The sequence below is a fragment of the Sorex araneus genome, chromosome 1 (genome assembly GCF_027595985.1).
Source record: "Sorex araneus isolate mSorAra2 chromosome 1, mSorAra2.pri, whole genome shotgun sequence".
Taxonomy (NCBI): Eukaryota; Metazoa; Chordata; class Mammalia; order Eulipotyphla; family Soricidae; genus Sorex; species Sorex araneus.
The window spans coordinates 420,686,847-420,707,397 of NC_073302.1; the positions used below are offsets into that span (position 1 = coordinate 420,686,847).

Consider the following 20,551-nt stretch of genomic DNA (forward strand, 5'->3'; position numbering starts at 1 on the left):
GCAGTTCTCATACACCCCCAGTTAGCTAAGTGTAGATGGCGTAGTTTGCAATTGTAGGGGGAAAAAAAGACTACCACCTGGAAAGATCTCTAGATTTACAAGTAAGGATGAGTTTCACAAAGAGTTAGAAGCGAAACCAGAGTCTATGATGAAGATCAATCTGACTTTGTGATCTGAGAAATGGCAATAGTGGTGACTTTAACTCAAGATATATTTAACGTGACCCAGTCATAGACAAGAAAGTGCACTAAGACTCATGGCAGATGGGAGGTGAGTGAGGACCAGTGTTTGCTTTCCAAAAAAGTGATTTATTAATTTTAGCGAAGTAGAAGCTTTTATCGAAAGAAATTTACTCAGAAAGATATGAGGAGAGAGAAAGCGAAATGCAGGCTCGAGAGAAAACCTGGACTTCTCTACAGTGGTAAAAGCAGACCACAGAAAGAGAGTGATAAAACAATGATGTAGTAGAATAAAAAAATTGATTCATTGAATAAAAGCTGGTGTGTTTGTGTGCATGTGTGTTTTGTCACCTGTATGCACACATGATGAAGTTTATCAGGAAAATACAGACAAAATGTTTTGTAGAAAACTTAGTCTTGTAATCTCCAGCTGTGAGGAAATTGGAATAAGTGGTAATGCTGAAAGAACAATAACCTTGTTGTGCTGGGTAAATATGTGAAGGACACTGGATATAAGATGGGGAGAGAGGACAACATGTTCCTGGGAATACTTTCTCAGTATAGCTTGGAATGCACTTTTAAATTTAGGAAACAAATAAAACTCAAGTAGTTTTGAAGGAACATGGTAATGGTGATTTATAATTTTTCCTATTTAGAAGGAATTTTTATTGAATTTAACTGATGTACTATTGACTTATAATACTATGTTAATTTCAGAATAGTTTTAAAATCATTCTGTATAACCCTCACTTTCACACACCACCAAAGTTCTTGTACCATTTCCATTATTAATTTACAATTCTGAAGGAGGTTGGTTGCTAGATTACTATGGGAAGAACAGAGCAATAGATAGGTAAACAAAGAAAAAATGTGAATTAGAATTGAGGGGAGTCCTGAAGACAGATCAACGATATTAGCAACAAATTTGATCTAAGTAAAAAGAAACGGTGAATAAAAATGAATGATTAATTAATAAAAATGAAAATACAAACAATTAAGTAACTCATTCGTTAGTCAAACATATACTGCATACTCATTTTGTCGCAGGCATGCTGCTTAAATGGGGCATAGGACATGGTTTAGGGGTATAATGGGTTTAGTTTTATATACAGAAACTTTTAAGTGCAGTAGAACAATCAAGCTAATAACTGTCAATAATTGAAGCTGTGGAAATGGGAGAATTTTCAGAAGTGTGAGATCAAGTTTAAGTCAGATGTGAGGGAAAAACACTACTTGGCACTTGAGTCCAAAGGAGTGGGGGCTATTAACAAAGTGACACTAAAAATAAATAAATGGGGGCTGGAGAGATAGCAGAGTGGGTAGGGTGCTTGCCAAACATATAGCTGACTCAGGTTTGATCCCCTATGTAATCTCACAACAATCCCCTAAGCACAGAGCAGGGAGTAAGCCCTGAGCACCACTGAGTGTGACTTTCCAGGCTCCACCATGAAAGTAGAGAGTCAAATTAATGGTACATTTTTCCACTTCTTTTTTTTTTAGTGGAGTGGGGGGTGTTTGGTCCTTATCTGGTGTTGCTCAGGGGCTACTCCTCCTGGCTCTGTGCTCCAGGTCATTCCTAGAAATACTTAGGGGACCATATGCTTTGGTGCTGGGGACTCAATTCTCAGTCAACTGCATAGAAGGTAAGTGGTTTAACTCCTATGCTTTCTTTCTCTCCCCAACTAACAGTCCATCAAGAAATTCAGGGTCTTGGATATATCATAAATCAGTCAACTTTTCAATGAGAGTAAGAACGATGAAGCTGGAGGACAGTAGCTCATTTTTAGAAGTCTTATTGATAAGAGAGGAGCCAAAAGTCAGGTTGAAGGCTGAGAAGTTGGGAAGATAAAAAGAAAATTAGGAAAGAAAGATGGGCAGGTAAAATATACTTGAGGCAGCACCAGCTAACTTCTTGTTTGTTTAAAATAGAGGCAGTGCCAGGCATTGTTCTATTTGTTTTGTATATATTAACCCATGCAAATTCCATAAAATAATTTATGACTTCTAGAGAATTATGTCCTTTATTTATTTATTTTTTTGCAGATAGGAAAGTGGAGAAGTAAATAAATTAAGAAGCTTGTATCTCTTACCTAGTTGAGTTTTATTTTGAACCCATGTGGTCTGACCTCAGAATTTTTGGTCTATTATGCTCTATTATGAAGCTGGATGGAGCACAGATGAGTGAGTGTGTTGGGAGAATGGAAATATAAAAAGAGAGATTTCCTGTTTCTATTTCCATGAAACATCAAACTTGTAGCATTAAACTTTCATACTGTAAGTTTGATGTTGATGCTATAAAGGTATTTGCCTTTGAAAGCAGCCTAGATCAGAATAAAGAGACAAAAAGGAAAGTGAACCAGAGAAATTTCAAGCTCTGAGATACACAACTCTCTCTCTCTCTCTCTCTCTCTTTGTGTGTGTGCCTGTGTGCGTGCGTGTGTGTGTGTGTGTGTGTGTGTGTGTATGTATAATATTATGTGATTTTTGGGGTCTCTTTGGTAAAGCAAGATCACTGGCTCCGCATGCTTAAAGGAACCCTTATTTCTGAAGTGCAGATGAGGGAAGGGACTGAGAATATACTTGACATCACCCCCTGTATTTATACTGCATTATCAATGAAAGCTTATTCCACACTGGAAAAGCAATGATCATTAGTTATTCACAGAAGTAGCAGCAATCCCTACTCAGACATACATATGAAATTCAGATGGCACTTAAGCTGTGCAGACCCTATTATTAGGCAGTGCAGAAGAACTAAAAGACAACTTCGAATCTCACAGACATCCTCACTCTCTCAAGTGGCTTTAATGGCAGAAAGAAACAGAAAGCGCAGCCCGACTAAATCAATAGCATACTGATGTACACTTTTCTTTTGTGTGTGTGTGTGTGGTTTCTTCCCCTCTATTGCAAGAAGTGTCTGCTATTTAAAATCTGTTACTAGGTGATAATGGCAAAGCACATCTTTCTCTCTCCCCCCAAGTCAACCCTAGACATTTCACTGGGTGTTTGCAAGTAAAAATACCTGTTGCCGTGCACATGAGAGGCGCAGAATGCAAAGCTGTAATGGAGCAGGGTTGGGTCAATGACAGCACCATTTTCTGAATGTTCCATCAGCTCTGCAAGGTAGCAGAGATGTCTGTGACAGCCTCTTACTCCATAACGGGCACAGTACTCATCTAACACAAAGACCTGACCAGGGCTAAACCAACCCTGTAAAAGAAAAAAAAAAAAGAAAATTTATTTCCTTTCAACACCAGAGTTTTCTTTTCTATTAAGTACTAGGTTAGGCATTATAAGAAGAAGCTGCATTGAAGTGTTTTTGAAAAGAAAAAAAAAGTTTTTATTCCTGGCATGTTTCATGTTATTTTCAGCAGAGACGATGTCATCACTTTGGGTCCAATCCGGGACACTAGCAGCCAGTGTTTATATTTCTCATTACTGGAACAGCAAAGTATCTACAAACGACTCCTCGCTGTCATTCAAAATTAGTCGAATTTATTCACGGAATCTAAATGACCAGTACACAATGAGTGACATTCCCCCTCAGAGCCAATCTGTACATCAACCAAAGTGAATAATAAAACACTGTAATTAAAATCATCTAACTACCAAAAGCATTGCTCCAGCTGGAGCGATAGCACAGTGGGTAGGGCATTTGCCTTGTGCGCAGCCAACTTAGGTTCGATCCCTTCATTCCTCTCGGAGAGCCTGGCAAGCTACCGAGAGTATCTGGCCCGCACAGCAGAGCCTGGCAAGCTACCAGTGGCGTATTCAATATGCCCAACACAGTAACAACAAGTTTCACAATGGAGACGTTTCTGGTGCCCACTCCAGCAAATCGATGAGCAACAGGATGACAGCGATAGTGACAGTGACCAAAAGCATATTATAATGTGAGCTATAAAAAAATATGTACACTTGCATGTCTGTTTTTTTCACAGAAGGATACGATAGGATTTTGTGATACTTCTATTTAACTTCCACATAATTGTAAAGTTTGAGCTAAAGCAGGTTTTAAGAACACAATAACCTGTTGATTAAGAGGTGCTGAAAAAACAGTCTATAAATAAATTAATGAACCATTAGTGTGACTGTGGCAATAATTGTTTCATTTCTTCCTGCCAACTGAAATATCTCCGATGAGCTGGAACACATCTTATCTAAAATCCTGCTTCAAAGAGAATGCAATTTTATTGCATGCAGCTACCATAATCAGTTGCCAAAAGATTAAGTGTCACATAAATATTTTATGAGAAAAATTTTGTATGAATCGCCACTGACAATATTGCAACATCGGAAAGAAACACAATTCTCTATGCCCATGGTCTAACTCAAAGGACATTCCTTTGAAAGGCAAATTGTCTTTTTATACCCAAAATTGTGACTCATTTCAACACATGCCCAAATACTAGGTGAGCTCCCTCAATGAATTCTTAATAGGGGAGTTAAAAAATCTTTGGATGGTCACATAAAACCAAAGCTTTCCTATTACATGCAGCCCCCCACCCCCCACCCTGAATGTCCAGAGAGGTATTAGCAAATCCTATCATGGAGGATTTTATATTAGAAAAAAAATCTTTACTAAAGCTTTATTTCCTTCCACCTTCACCAGAGGGACAGAGAAGCCAAGGGTCAGCATCTGCCTGAGTCTAATCTGTCCACCGAGTGGCGCTGCAGTGGCCACCACGTGTCATCCCGTTGCTCATCGATTTGTTCGAGTGGGCACCAGTAGCATCTCTCATTGAGAGACTTATTGTTACTGTTTTGGGCATATCCGATACGCATGGGTAGCTTGCCAGGCTCTGCTGCTCGGGCTCGATACTCTCGGTAGCTTGCCAGGCTCTCCGAGAGGGGCGGAGGAATCAAACTCGGGTCGTCCGCGTGAAAGGCGAACACCCAACCGCTGTGCTATCGCTCCAGCCCCACCACCAAGTGTATCATTTTCAAATTGGGAAGCAATCGATTGGAATCCTTTACCCCTAATTCCAACGACAGCTATGACATGATTTGGCAATAAAATATCACCTCATCACAACTATTTCTCACTTTTAAAAATCTTTCACCTTCACATGCAGGAAACTAGTTGAACAGCAGCGACTCACCAAGCAAGAATAGGAATCATTCAGTCTGTGATCCAGGGTCTGCCTCTGGAGCCGTCGGAAAAGGAAGGCATGGTCAAGCTTGCAAGGGTTTGCAGAGATAAACTCGTCCATACCATGTTTCTGGAAACGGTCTGCATCTGTGTAGTCAGAAAAGCACAAAGATTTGTTCCTCTGGTTCAATAGCGGCAACTTCTGACAAAAACTTTTGTTTCTGAAGAATATAAAAAGCATATCTCACATAACAGTAGGCTACTCTCTAGTACATGTAATATGAACACAACAATTCTGCACATTAGTATAAATGGCAGGCTTTTTATTTATTTTTATAGAGTCTAACATGAGAGGGAAGGGCTGGAGAGATAGACCAACAGCTAGGGTGCATAGTTCGTTAGCAGGAAACCCAGGTTTGCTCCCTGGCAATGCATGGCACCTCAGCATGATATCACCCCTGAGCACAAAGCTGAGAGAAGCACCACTGAGTGTGGACCCAAAATTAACTCAAACAAAATAAAAGAGGGGGGTGGAAGAATGCATAGAATGAATTAGGATGAAGTGAGAAAACTTTTCATTCAAACCTATTTCTAATAACCATCACAAGAATAATTTCCAAATGTCAAGAAAAATTGATGCATTTTAAGTATGCATTTACTGGAAAAAAGTGACTGGAAAAGAACCCTGGTCTATTCATAATAACAACAACAACGACAATAAAAACCCTCAAAGTGATGGTTAAAAGCCCGCTTTCCAAGTGGCAATCTAGGGCAGAACTGAACGCACACGCTTCAGCTGGATCACTTCCAGTCTCTCTCTCTCTCTTTCTTTCTTTCTCTCTCTCTCTCTCTCTGCATAGAGCTTTTAATGGGACTGATGTTAATACAGAAAGGGCAATGAATGCTCTCAAGCTTCAAGTTTGAGACACATGAAAAAGGGAGCATCATGTTTGTGCAAATATGTAGACAAAGCGTAACATCCCAAATGGCACTTCAATCAAAGGTCCAAATTTATTGTTCTTCACAGATTGCATCTTTCAACGCATGTAGACCCTGCGGGTTTATCAGAAGGCAGGCTTTTATGATTGCTTTCATTACTGTATGTTTTGTCAAAGTTTTCAATGTCAGTTCTTTACTGAGAGAGAGAGAGAGAGAGAGAAAGAGAGAGCCCCTTACTACCCCAAAGGAGTGCTGGGTGTTACTGCATTAGCTCTGTTAGAAATGCAGCATGTGTTGGGCACACAATCACAGAGCAAGATGAAAGTGGACTCTCCTCACAATGGTAGAGGCTCTATTGTTCCTGAGAATTCCCAGAAAGATCTTATTTTGACCATCACAAGAAGCAGATCTCAAATGTAAGCTAAATGCAGTTTCAAAAACCTCTATGTACAATCCTAAAATTGCAAAGGGAAGCAGACAAAAGTTTATCGATTAAACTCAATTATAGAGTCAGGCTGATAATAAAACTCAGCATTGATCTGTGGACATGATGCTAACATAATCAGTCACATTTAGTTATTTAGCCCAGATCATATTGATCCCTGTCAAGTTCAACTTTCAGCCATATTTGTGGATGAAAGAACTATGTAATTCAAGTTGAAGGGTCTTCAGATTCACATTTTTAGGACAAATTTCACAAACTCAATTATATCTCCTATCAAAGATGTATAAAAATGTGGATGTAACAACTTGGCAAGGAATGGAAGTTTATTGGTGATATAAGATATGATGTTATGATTTATGGGGAAAATAACATACATATTCCTTTAAATTTAAAAATATCCACACTGTTGCATATATAAAATTTTCAGTTCTTTATATCTTTTAGTAAAATCATTTTTGTATCACCTTCATCAAATTAAATTACTAGTTTTATATAACATCTGCTGAGTTTTCCCCTATTATTTCTTTCACCAGAAGGTCATAACAAGAAGCTAAAAATAACACCCATTAATGACTTATCTGTCTAATGTAGAATAATATCACTTCAGAGAAAATAATCCATAATTCTCCCTTTTAAACAAAGTTTTTTACAGAAAATCCTTATTTTCAAACAATGGGTATAGCATGATAGCATCATATACTTAAAAAGGTCTGGTACTATAGCCCCTAAAAAAAAGATAGTCTTACAAAACAATGTTACTTCAACAAAAATCATATGCACAAATAAAACAATAGGTACAGTTTTTAAGTAATATGGAGAAATTCCTAAAAAAAGGAAACTATTGTCCATTTCTATAGTTGAATATTTTCAAATGAAAGTAAGTTATGATTATTTTCATCATGAAACATAATTATAATACATTTACTAACATGGTAAGATTTTCTGGCTCACTTTTGAATGAAAAAATTTGTACAATATTTTCTAATAATTACCACACCCTTACCCCCTAAAATCTAAAGGACCACATGGAATGCCAAGGATGGAACCCAGATTGGCCGTGTTCAAACCCAACTGTTGTATCTGTTGTACTATCACTCTGGCCCTGGTGACCATTTTAAATCAAAATGTTTCTCCTTCTATAATTAATTTTAATGACAATCATGTTTTATTGCTAGTCTTGTGAGCAACCAGGGAGAAGAGAAAAATGTAGGAAGGATTGCGTAAGGGAGCAGATAGACAAGAAGAAAAGGCCTCTATTAGCTTTCAGAGACCACTCAAAGGTCTCTTGGGTCTCAAGCACCAAAGGACCAAGAAACTGCTCTTAGCTGAGAGCTCTTTATCTCCTCTGGTCACCTCTGTGCTGAATGCAGAAGTGGATGAACTTTTTGAAATATAATTTGGCTTAAGAGTTTGTTTTGGTGAAGAGTTTTCATTAGTTGCATTATCATGACCCATATCTTATTATAGCTTAAAACTTAAATCCTGATTGATTCCTGAAATCTGCACAATATCGGTATCTGAATCAGTGAATTGGTATCTGAATATTACAAAAAACTGGGTCTTTATAGAAAGCTGAAAGTGGCACAAAGAAAGGTAACATCATTTCTTTATTAAGAGAATCCATGTTGGCCTTAAAAGAAAGTATGTAAGGTTTAAAAATTTTTATCTAGCTAATCTTGTCTGGCATATGCCTTTTTTATGCTTTGGGTCAAAGAGAAACTGTTGATAGATTCATTAAATAGAAGTTTGTTCACACTTATAATATTGACACAAATAATTTCTTAGCATGGTTTTGTTAAATTGATTAAACTTGGATATGGGTCTAAACATTATGCTTTCAGTAGCAAAAAGCATATGAGTCATATTTTCACAAGATGTCAGTTTTAATCAATACATACAGACAGATTTTGAAACCTAAGCAAAGTAACCCAATATTTAACATTTACTTGATATAATATATTCAGTGTAAAGTAAAGCATTTCGTATCTACAAAAGATATTTAACTTACTCTACCAAACCAGAAAAATAAGCTCATAAAAATTGAACATATACATTTCAATTTATATGTTCTGAGAATGTAACTTCTGTGGGTTCATTTTTGTTTGTTTCTTTTTGATTTTCTTTGAGTCACATTTAGCATTGCTCAGGGCTTAATCCTGGCTCTGTGCTCAGGGGTCACTCCTGGCAGTACTTCGGGGATACATGCACTACCTTATTCACTGCACCCTATCTTAGGCTCCTGCTGGGTTTAGTGTTAACATGAATATTTAACTGAACGTTAAATTCTACCATGGAGCCTTGAATTATATAATATGCAAATTTTAGTATGTACACACATATGTAACAAAATAGAAAAGCAAGATGTTTGCACAGTATTTTGATGTAAGATAATATAATACTTGTTAGGTAAAATGCAATACACTATTTTGAGGGAAAAAATAGGGTAACGCATCCCACTTTTATTTCCTTAGAATTTCTACATATGTTGTTTACCAATGAGATAAGGAAACAGATTTCCTATCAGGAAATCAATAATTACAATAGTCATAGTCACCACTATCTAGATATTACAAAGAATAATAAAATTATCTCCCAATACATTTTAGAATTTATTATTTTGATTTGACTAGTGCACATATATGTATACATACATATGCATACATGCATATGCATGTACACACATATATACATATTATATATGTATGTTTACATGACCTTACATTGTTTTTAGGTATAAGATAAATCAAAGAAATTTCAGAAAATAGAGAACATGAAGTAGCAACTGTAATCAAATTAGACCAATTCATGGTGAGCATTTTAGGTATATTTCTTTTAAATTTTGTGGTAATGGGAATTGAACTCAGGGACACACACATGGAAGCACATGCTCTTCCACTGAGTGGCCCTACCTTAGCCCTACCTATACTTTTAATTGGATTTTTTTGAATTGTGGAAATAATTCCACAGATGTAAGCTTAACATTTGTATTTAATATCAATAACTTCCTTCCTTTTTTTCCTGGGTAAGGAGGGCAGTGCTTATAAGTTGCTTTTGGCAGTACTTGGAAGATCATGGACTGAACCTGGGCCTCCACATGCCTAGAACTATCTCTCTGACTTAATATTCATCATCTTTTGTGTGCTATTTTTAAAAGCTTTATACTTCATTTCATCCCTACATGTATGATAGATATTTGTAGGATAACATTGGTTTGTCCTTTTTGCCTTGCCACACGGAGCTTAGGTTTATTGGGTTACTCCCATCACGGTGCTCCCATTCCTCTATATTTCTCTGTAACATCTTTCTCTGTGCTCTGTTAACTTGCAAATATTGCTTTTCTCTTTTTAAATCCTTTGCATAGTTATTTCAGAGCAATATCCTTTTTGTATAGACACAGGAAGACAGTTAATGCCATGCTTTTGTAACTTGGGAGTTAATTGACTCCAAATGGTATTCACCCCTGGGCATCAGTTCTCTCAACAAGGCTCAGTTGCCCTTAGTTCCTACCACCCCAAAAGCAGGGTCCCAATGAGGTACTGGATGGACCCAGGGCAAGCAGTGAGCTACCCTGGCACCAAAATGGGCCTGGCCAAAACGCCATAATACTTAATTACAAGTAAAGAGCATGGTCATGGACAAATTCTGTCATGATCCAAAAAGTAACATCTAGATTAGAATCCTGCTAGGACTAGGAAAGATTAATCCAGCCTGAGCACTGTAGTCTGAGTCTATGGCAAGATGTTCCCAGGAGAGCCACCCTACAAGCTCAATGTATCTCTTGCTGTGTCCATACAAAATAACTAATATTAAGAAGTAGAATTAAGATGTTAAGTAAGATGTTAATTAAGTTATTGGACTAAGTAAAGGGGAAACACCCCTAGGTGGTATTTCCACCTTTGAGCCTGATGGGCAGTCAGGAAACGGCCTTTGATATGCACTCTACTACCTGAGGGGGTGTGGCAGCTACCCTGAATGAATGAATGTGTGGAGTTGGGGGGAGACAGAGAGAGAGACCAGGGCAGCAAGATGGAGCGCAGAGAGACTACCAAGAGGAACAGAGGGAGAAGAATGTAGGGGAAGAATGTAGGAGCAGGCACGTGAAGAGACGAGAGACGTGGCTGTGAGAGGGAGCACAGAGAGATGAGTGGGTGAGACCAGAGGGGATGGGAATGACTGGGGCATTTAGTGAGACTGGAACAGGCATGTGGGGAGAATGGAATAAACGGCAACTGATCACCAACCAGCCTGGTGGCCCTCGTCTCCTCCTTCATCTGCCGATGGCATTGGCCATCCCGGGTTGGGGAAGAGGCCCAAGACCACCAAATGCAGGTGGCCAGAAAGAGAGCCGCCTAGGGATTACACAGATATTGTCATGGTTTCTATTTTTCTGTTGTGGCAAATAAATATACTTTTAAAGTAAAATGGTCAGGTTAGGGATGGACTTATCCCTAGTAGGGCATTTGCCTTGCATGCTGCCAATCTAGGTTTGATCTCTGGAATCTCATATGGTCCCCTGAACCCTCCCAGGAGTGACCCCTGAGCATAAAGCTGGAAGCAAGTTCTGAGCCCTCCTGGGTGGGATCCCCAGAACAAAACAAAGGAAAATAGGTAAAGTTAGTCTAGTAACATGCCAAATAACATGTTGGTTTTTAACAGACAATAGGAGACTAGTATATCAATCAAGATCATGATATTCCTAAATATATTACTGAAATCATGAAATTACTTACCCTTACCAGCTGTAGGTTAGCAAATGAAAAAAAAAAGCATATTTTAGTTGGCTTTAAGAAATACCCACTTTGATATCATTTACATTTTGTGATTTGTCTTAGTTTGTACTAATTACTCTAAAGGTTTGTCTTTTATAGTAATTAGATGATGGAGTAATTAGATGATTGAGAAATACAAAAAAGGAATGGCAAGGAAATCAAGGAAGGTGGATAATACAGTGGACACCACTACTCTCTAGAGTTGAGCTTTTCAGACCTCTGAAAAGGTCATGCAAATATTCTCATGTGGGTGAGGAAAAACGCATATTTTGGGTTTCATCTAGTGGTGCTCGGTGGACCATCAGGAACCTGGGATCAAATCCAGTCTCTTGTATGTAAAATTTGTGATCAGCCCTTAGAGCTATTCAGGCTGCATTTCTGAGTTTTTCTTTCTTTCCTCCCATTTTTAAGAAAAATAAAACAAAAGGCTCTGCTTTCATAAAAAAAAAAAAAAGAAAACTTTCTTATGGAATTGAATACAAGTAGCTGTTGTGCTTGGTGAGATTGCCTTGCAAGTGGCTGACCCAGTTCAAATCCCAGCACCACATATGCTTCCTTGAGGCCTGCCAAGATTGATCCTTAAGAGTAGAGCAGGATCGGGGCTGCAGCGATAGCACAGCGGGTAGGGCATTTGCCTTGCATGCGGCTGACCCGGGTTTGATTCCCAGCATCCCATATGGTCCCTGAGCACCACTAGGAATAATTCCTCAGTGCAGAGCCAGGAGTAATCCCTGTGCAATGCTGGGTGTGACCCAAAAAGAAAAAAAAAAGTAGAGCAGGATCTAAGAGAAAAAAAAAGGCAAGAAAGAAAGGAAAAAGAAGAGAAAAAAAGAAGCATATGCTTTTTATCTTGGAGGCCCTGGTTTGATCCCCAGCACTGTTTTCCCCTGAGCGCCACCAGGAGTAGCCCTGGAGCCCCAGTCTGAGCCATGAAAGCCATGAAACCCTGATACATTTGACATCTAAATAACAATTGGTTATTTAGATTGATCACTCATTAATTCTGTATTGTATAGTCATTCCTTTCATGCTTTAGAATCAGTGGCTTTCAAACATTTTTTCTACCACTATGTATATATGAATATGAATATTTGTGGGAATATACCATGAGCTCTGCAGATTCTTTGGTATTTGTACTTTGGATATTATTTAAAATAAAACAAAACTCTAGTACAGCAATGAAGGAAGGTGATTTTCTCTCAAAACTAACTTTCAAAGGGCTGAAGCGATAGCACAGCGGGTAGGGTGTTTGCCTTGCATGCAGCTGAACCGGGGTCAATCTCCGGCATCCCTGAGCACTGCCAGGAGTAATTCCTGAGTGCAGAGCCAGGAGTAACCCCTGAGCATTGCCAGGTGTGACCCAAAAAGCAAAAAAAAAAAAAAAATCTTTCAAGTCTGTGGCTATCAAATGGAAGTGAATTTTTTTCCATCTTCAGCCCTGCCCCCTAAGGTATGACATTGCCTGAAAATATTCTGACCTGGCAGGAAGAAAGAACTCAATTGGAAGTATGTAGAAGCCAGTGATGATGACAAATATTCTGTAAAGTGCAGGATAGCCCCTCCTACAGCCATGAAAACAAAATGATCTAACCCAAATATGCACAGTGCGAAGGCTAAGAACTGTCACAGTGATATATAGATCAATCATTCTGGAACCGGAGACATAATGCAGGATTAATGCATCTGCCTCACATTGCAAGAAACTGTGTTCAATAACTGGCTTCCCCAGGGGTCACTCCTGAGCATAGAGCCAGGCACAGATTTTAAACACTGTTGGGTGTGGTTCCCCCAACCAAAGCAAACCAAATATCCCAATCATTTGTGTTTCCATTACAGTGGCATCATTAAAAACAGGTGAATTCTTTTTACTAAAACAAACAAAAAAGCCCTTAAAACTTGAGAGAAAAAACATTTCTCAAGATCTAGAATTTCAGGCAGTGACTGGAGTGATAGCACAGTGGGTAGGCCTTGCATGCGGTCTACAGGGTTCGATTTCTCCGTCCCTCTCAGAGAGCCCAGCAAGCTACCAAGAGTATCCTGCCCGCATGGCAGAGCCTGGCAAGCTACCCGTGGCGTATTCAATATGCCAAATACAGGAACAAGTCTCACAATGGAGAAGTTACTGGTGCCCACTCGAGCAAACTGATGAACAACAAGACAACAGTACTATAGACAGTGCTATGAGAGATAAAGACAGCATTATAACTGGGTCAAGTTTATCCCAGGAGAAGCTTGCAAAGCAATAGCCCAGGGAACAAGAAGTCATGAAGTGTCTCAGTCTCCCTCATTGGGGAAGTTGAGCTGACGTTCAGGAAGACCAAGATGGTCTGAGTTCCCCTTCCTCAGCCACTTCAAAGTTCATCTGTAGAGTCACTGACTCAGCATATGAGGCAGCTCCTCTAGCCACAGAAAGATTTCAAGAAAATACAACGAACAGTTCCCAGAATTCACACAGACTTGTTCGTGGTAGCCAGAATCAAAACCTCTGCAATTCCCAGTGTCTTTTTTTTTTTTTTTGCTTTTTGGGTCACACCCAGCGATGCTCAGGGGTTACTCTTGGCTTTGCACTCAGGAATTACTCCTGGCAGTGCTTGGGGGACCAAATGGGATGCCGGGGATCGAACCTGGGTCAGCCACGTGCAAGGCAAATACCCTACCCGCTGTGCTATCACTCCGGCCCCAATTCCCAGTGTCTTAACAAGAAGCTTGTTCCTGAATCTGGGAAGTTATCATTGTAGACACTGTTGAGTGACCTAATAAAACTTTAACTCTATGTGAGACAGACTGAAACTGATTCCACAAAACTTCACTGTGTCTATGAACAGAACTCAAGAACTTTTTTTTTTGCTTTTTGGGTCACACCCTGTGATGCACAGGGGTTACTCCTGGCTCTACACTCAGAATTACTCCTGGTGGTGCTGAGGGGACCATATGGGATGCTGCAGATCGAACCTGGGTTGGCTGCATGCAAGGCAAATGCCCTACCCGCTGTACTATAGTTCCGGCCCTCAAGAACATTTTCAAGAAGAAATATGCACCAAGGCATATAATCATCAGATGACTCAAAACCCAACTTAAATAAACAAAAAAATCACAAAGTAGCTGGGAGTCGGGTATGCAAAAGACATTTCTAGAGGAACAAACAAAAATGATTGCATAGTTGGTGGGGGAAGCTGGGGAGAAGTTAGAAGAGTGGAGCAAAATCCTTAAAGTAAAGAAAGAAACATCTTTTCAACAAAGGTGAGCATCAATATTTCTTCATATGTAAGAAATTTTAAAGAAAATATCACCAGATCTATACCTGTGGAATATTAAGTCATCAGAAAAGTAAAGAATCTATATAAGAAAACAAAAGAATTCTGGAAATGGTAATTACACAGATAAACATATACTACTGTCTTAACTTATTTAGATATCTTTAAAAGGCAACAGTGGCTTAAGGCGATAATAAAAATAACAATGGCTTTTGGAACAGATAATCAATGAAGGAGGAAGTATGGATCATTTGAAGTCTAGAATCCAGGAGGGGAGAAATGGATGTAATCTATGGAAAGGTGCATATATTCTGCATGAAGTAATGTACCATATAAATTACGTTAAATTCAAAGATAAATACTTTAACTTCCAAAATACAAAGATAACTAGAGTTGAGCTCATATTCCTTTTGTCTGAAGTAGCTTTGTTTAAGGTGACTAGATGGAATACAGAAGGGTGACAAAAAGGGAAATAAAATAGTTGTTTAATACATGAAAAATAGGGGAAGAAAATAATGCATGTTAGGATGTGAGTACCTTGGAGAGGAATCTTGAGAAGAAAGGGTGCTGAGTATAAGATCATAAGTGAGCTTAATATTTGAGATAAAGTGATTTGTTATAGGAGAAATAAGACAAATTTTTCAAAGTGTAAGAAAATAAAACATTTGGTTTCTTGATTATTAAATCTGTTTGAAAGTGTTTTGATCATTAAAACATTAATAGCCCATAAATTAAAATTAAAAAGTTCTCAATATTTAAAATTTTCAAACTGAACTGACTAGACTATTTGGATATTCAGAAAAAGAAATCAGTCTTAATGACATTCCTTTGTTCTTATTCAACAACAGAAAGTATCTCTGTTATGTTTATGAAGTATATGAACAAATATAGGAAGTGAAAGTTCATCATTTTAGTATTCTGGAATCCTACAGATGCCAGTTTAATATGATAGTTCTTATATCCATAGGATTATCCCATAAAATTAAAAATAGAATTAAGATAAACTTTCTTTTGCAGTTTTAGAGGATTTTCTTAAAAGCGTATTTTGAAAACAAGAAAAAAATTAATGTTGGCAAAAACAATATCTTAAACATGAATCTAACAATAAGAAAGAATGATGACTGTGATATAGTAACAGAAATCCCTATTTAGATGGTGAAAAGCCTGTAAAATTATTTATATACTGTTATATTCATTTATCTACTTAGTTATGAGAAATTACACTCATATTAACAGGGCTCAATAACATATACATTGCATGCATAAAATTCATTATCATTTGTATGAGTGTAGTAATCCAAATATGGAATTTTCCCAGTATATAATATCAAAGAGAATTATTAAAATTCTCCTGCCAAAATACATGGTCTTTTCATGTTCTTTTGATCAATGAAATACAGTAGAATCATTCAATGATGTATGTATTCCATGATGTATACAATCTATGAGTGTGAAAATATATGCTATGCCAGAAGATACAGGTTCCACTTAAGTTATCTGCACTAAATCATCATTTAATAATCATTAAGTAAAGCCAACCATCAATCTCTCTCTAATGAACTGGTAAGATTCGGTAAGAGATAATAAATTTTGTGTGCTCAAGGAATCATGTACAGATCAAGTCAAATAAAGACTCCCAGAGACATTTCAATGCTCTGCCAATTTACATTTGGCCACCACAGGCACTATTTACTCCACATTTCAGTGAAAAATTAGATAACTGATTTATGGCTAATAAAAAAATGATTTTTATTCAATTAGGAGTCAGTTAATTATGAAAACCATGACAATGATCAAATTTGTCTCAGATTTGTCTCAGATAATTGTATCTCTTATTAATATTAATTGCTAATCAAATTATTTTAAACAAAACTTACAAAGCTGAGCATCTGCATGGAGAGTTCCTCCTTTAGGATTCATCTTCTGGGTTTGAATGGCAGGAATGGGTTTGTATGATTGGCCCGTGGCTCTATACATGGCTTGAACCCATAATATTCTATCTTGTTCATCATCACTGGCAAATATTACAGTGTCTCCTTCTTTAACAGCATTGAAGAACATCCGGCCACCCTGGAGCCCTGTGGAGGTAAAAGAGAGCATTGAAAGAGACAGTTGGACTGATGAAGTAGGTAAAGGGATACATAAATGATGACCTTTTCATATCTGTAATGCAAGCCATAATGCTCAAAAGGAAGGAGGGAGGAAGAAGGAGGGAAAGTGGGGAGAGGGAAAAAGAGGGGAGGGAGGGAAAGGGAGGGATAAAGGGAAAGGGGGAGGGATAAAGGGAAAGGGGGGAGAGAGGTGGGGAGAGAGAGGTGGGGAGAAGAGAGGGAGAAAAAGAGAGAGAGGAGGGGGAGGGAGAGAGAGAGGGAAGGAGAGGGAGAAGTGTCTGGAGGAAGAATATCTTCTGTAGAGGCAGGTAGGGGTAGGAGGAGGGATAATATTGGGGATATTGGTGAAAGGGTGGGTGTTGGATATTGTTGACTAAAACTCAATATTTCACTGAAACTTTGCAACTGTATCTCACTGGGATTCAATAATATGATGATGATGATAATAATAATAATAACAATAATAATAATAATAATCACTGTCACTGTCATCCTGTTGCTCATTGATTTGTTCGAGCAGGCACCAGTAACGTCTCTCATTGAGAGATTTATTGTTACTGTTTTTGGCATATCCAATATGTACAGGTAGCTTGCCCGGCTCTGCCATGTGGGCTCAATACTCTCGGTAGCTTACTGGGCTCTCCGAGAGGGGCAGAGGAATCGAACTCAGATCGGCCGCGTGAAAGGCGAAAGCCCAACCGCTGTAATAATGATAATAAAGCAGCCAATTTAAATAAAGGCTACCCTACAGAAGTACAAAAAAAAGAGACAGAATTAGTAGATTTTAATCTCATTCACTAAGTGGTCACATACAAAAGAATTAGAACTAAAGGGAAATAATGGCAAACTTTTGAAAGTTTTAAATAGTGAAACAGCAGTCCAGGATATGGAGTGCAATCTTTAAAACACCCCCTCTCGCCCCCCCCCCAAAGAAAGGTACAGTATAGTTGGCTATTTTATACCAATGAAGAAAATCTTCCCTATTGACAAAACTCTCATTCTACTGATGGGAGAATCTGTGAAGAGTTAAAAAGGAAAAATAAAAGCCAACAAGGCAGAAATGACATTTCTGTGGTGAATCACCTTTCTAAATACCTACAGAGATGTGATTTTGCGCTACAAAGTACCCAATTAGAGAATCTGAGTGCATATTTCTATTTTAAATGCCTCCATGTTAATTTATATTTATCAGCATATTTATTAATTAAATATTTAATCCCTTAATACATATGAGTATATATTTCTAAATGGATTATACTCCTGGTATAGGCCAAAGTGAAAATTCAGCGGGTTCCTTGCACATGGCTGAGCCAGGTTCAATCCCCAGCAATCCAATCCTTAACACATCAGAAATGAACTCAGAGCACAGAGCCAGAAGTAATCCCAGAGCAAGCGGGGTGAGCCCAAACCAAAAAATTAATAATCTTGGTATATGAATTCCCACATACATTAAGTTACCACCTCACCAAGTTTAGATAGCATTATTGAGTCCATTATTAATAGGAAGGAGCAAGTAAAGTACAAGAAAGTGCCATTGGAGAGAAAATTTATGAACTATAATAGAATAATTGATTTTGCCATTTCTGTCCATTATATCCTGTTGCTCCCAGTTTTTATAAGCTGATATTTCTCATAAAAGTTTTACTACAGTAAGTTCACAAATGGGCTGGAGCGATAGCACAGCTGTAGGGCATTTGTCTTGCACGAGGCTGACCCTGAGTTTGATTTCTCCGCCCCTCTCGGAGAGCCCAGCAAGCTACCAAGAGTATCTCGCCTGCATGGCAGAGCCTGGCAAGCTACCGAGTCATATCGAGTATTCGGTATGACAAAAAACAGTAACAACAAGTCTCAAAATGGAGAAGTTACTGGTGCCCACTTGAGCAAATCGATGAGCAACAGGATGACAGTGACAGTGACAAATACACAAATGGCCCTTGAATTAATACAGGATGAGATATTGCAAAAATGGCACAGTCCCCAAAAACATAAAATATAAACCTCACAAAGTCTTGTTGAAGATTGTAAAGTAAATATATACCATAGTCACTGAATGAAACCTGAAATAAAAGACGCAAGTTGTTTGATAGAAATGCACATATATCTGACCAGCAGGGAAAAAGAGCTTTAATTTAGAATTACCTGGGTGGGGATCTGTGTAATCCACAGTGTAGCCTTCAAGTTGCATTAATTCTTGTGGTTCAGATTTTTTTTCTCTGTAACTGCACATAGCAAAGGTATACTGGCTAACCTGCATGAGAAAAAGTTTGTAATTGGTTACATTAAATTCTTGTTCAATTTTTATTTTTTGCCAAAGAACTCTGCTTCTGATCATAAAACAATGGGAATTTTGGAATTATAATGGATCATAATTAGTTACACACACACACACCCCTACTCTCTTCTGGAAGGCAAAATGTTTATTTTCTAAATTCCTACCTATATACAAAATTTCTTTTCAATTTGAGTCACACACAGATATATACATACCTCTCAGAGAGCCTGGCAAGCTACTGAGAGTATCCCGCCCACACAGCAGAGCCTGGCAAGCTACCCGTGGCGTATTCGATATGCCAAAAACAGTAACAATAGGTCTCATTCCCCTGACCCTGAAAGAGCCTCCAATCATTAGGAAAGATGAGTAAGGAGAGGCTGCTAAAATCTCAGGGCTCAGTGTAATAGAGATGTTACTGGTGCCCGCTCGAGCAAATTGATGAACAATGGGATGACAGTGATACAGTGATACAGCCACACACAGTAATGCTTGGGAGTTACTTTTGGCCCTGCACTCAGGAGTTACTCTTGACAGTGCTTGGGAAACCCTATAGGATGTCAGGGATCAAATCCAGGCCAATCACATGTAGTCAACCACCCTACCAGATGGGCTATCACTCTGGCCCCCTACATACTAATTTTTCAGGACGTTTATCTAGGGTCAATTTCTTGGATGAGTACTAAATTATCGAGTCACCAGCTTGCCACTAATTTTCTGTAGTGGTAACTACTGATTTCTATTGTCAAGAACAAGAATATGCATAGATTAAACTAAAAAAAAAAAAGATATCTTGGAAGAAATGTTTGAAAATGTCATTTTTTTGAATGTATAAAATCTGTTTACCTTTTTTTCTGTGGCGGGGGCATACCTGGCAGTGCTTAGGGCTTACTCCTGGATCTGTGCTCAGGAGTCACCCCTGACAGGGCTCAGGGAACCATATGGGGTGTTAGGGATCAAACCTAGGTCAGCTGTGTACATGTTAAAAGCCCTAAACATTGAACTACTGCTCCAGTTCCAAGACTGTTTACTTTCAAACCAGTTTCTTCCAAATATTACAAAACACTTATTTCATTTTTTATATATTTTTTACTTTTACTATTGTTTTCTGTTCCTTAGAAAAGCAAATTTGTTTACACTGAAGAAGTGTTCTCCCTTGTATCTGCTACCATGCCTTAGTATCTGCTACTGTGAACAGTGTTTTCATGCCAGGTTTTTGGAACTTTTGTATTGTTTTCTACATTGTTTTCTTTTACATAGTCTTTCTTATATACATTACCTAAGGGTGAACATAAATTTCTATTTTTAAAAAAGTTTTACTGCCTCATTGCCATCCAATTTCACTTAAACACACACACACACACACACACACTTCATTTCACTCTCATCTGATTTTCACAATAGAGTTTTAACTTCTAAATAGGATGTAATTTTCTGACAAATTAGTTAAAACATAAAAATCAATGTATTTTATTGTAGTGAGGGAATTTCTT

The 20,551-nt window shown here is 38.2% G+C and overlaps 1 protein-coding gene across 8 annotated transcripts in view; it reads right to left on the reverse strand.

Annotated features, from left to right (window-relative positions):
• CADPS2 (calcium dependent secretion activator 2) overlaps nt 1-20,551 on the reverse strand; it is a 541,525-nt gene that overhangs the window by 149,335 nt on the left and 371,639 nt on the right. For all 8 annotated transcript variants that reach the window (XM_004602056.2, XM_012935474.2, XM_055143028.1 and 5 more), the window contains exons 10-13: nt 18,929-19,037; nt 16,556-16,756; nt 5,282-5,418; nt 3,202-3,389 (exon numbers count right to left, since the gene is read on the reverse strand). In XM_004602056.2, the coding sequence (XP_004602113.2) occupies nt 3,202-3,389; nt 5,282-5,418; nt 16,556-16,756; nt 18,929-19,037 (635 nt within the window). The remainder of the gene's footprint in view (nt 1-3,201; nt 3,390-5,281; nt 5,419-16,555; nt 16,757-18,928; nt 19,038-20,551) is intronic.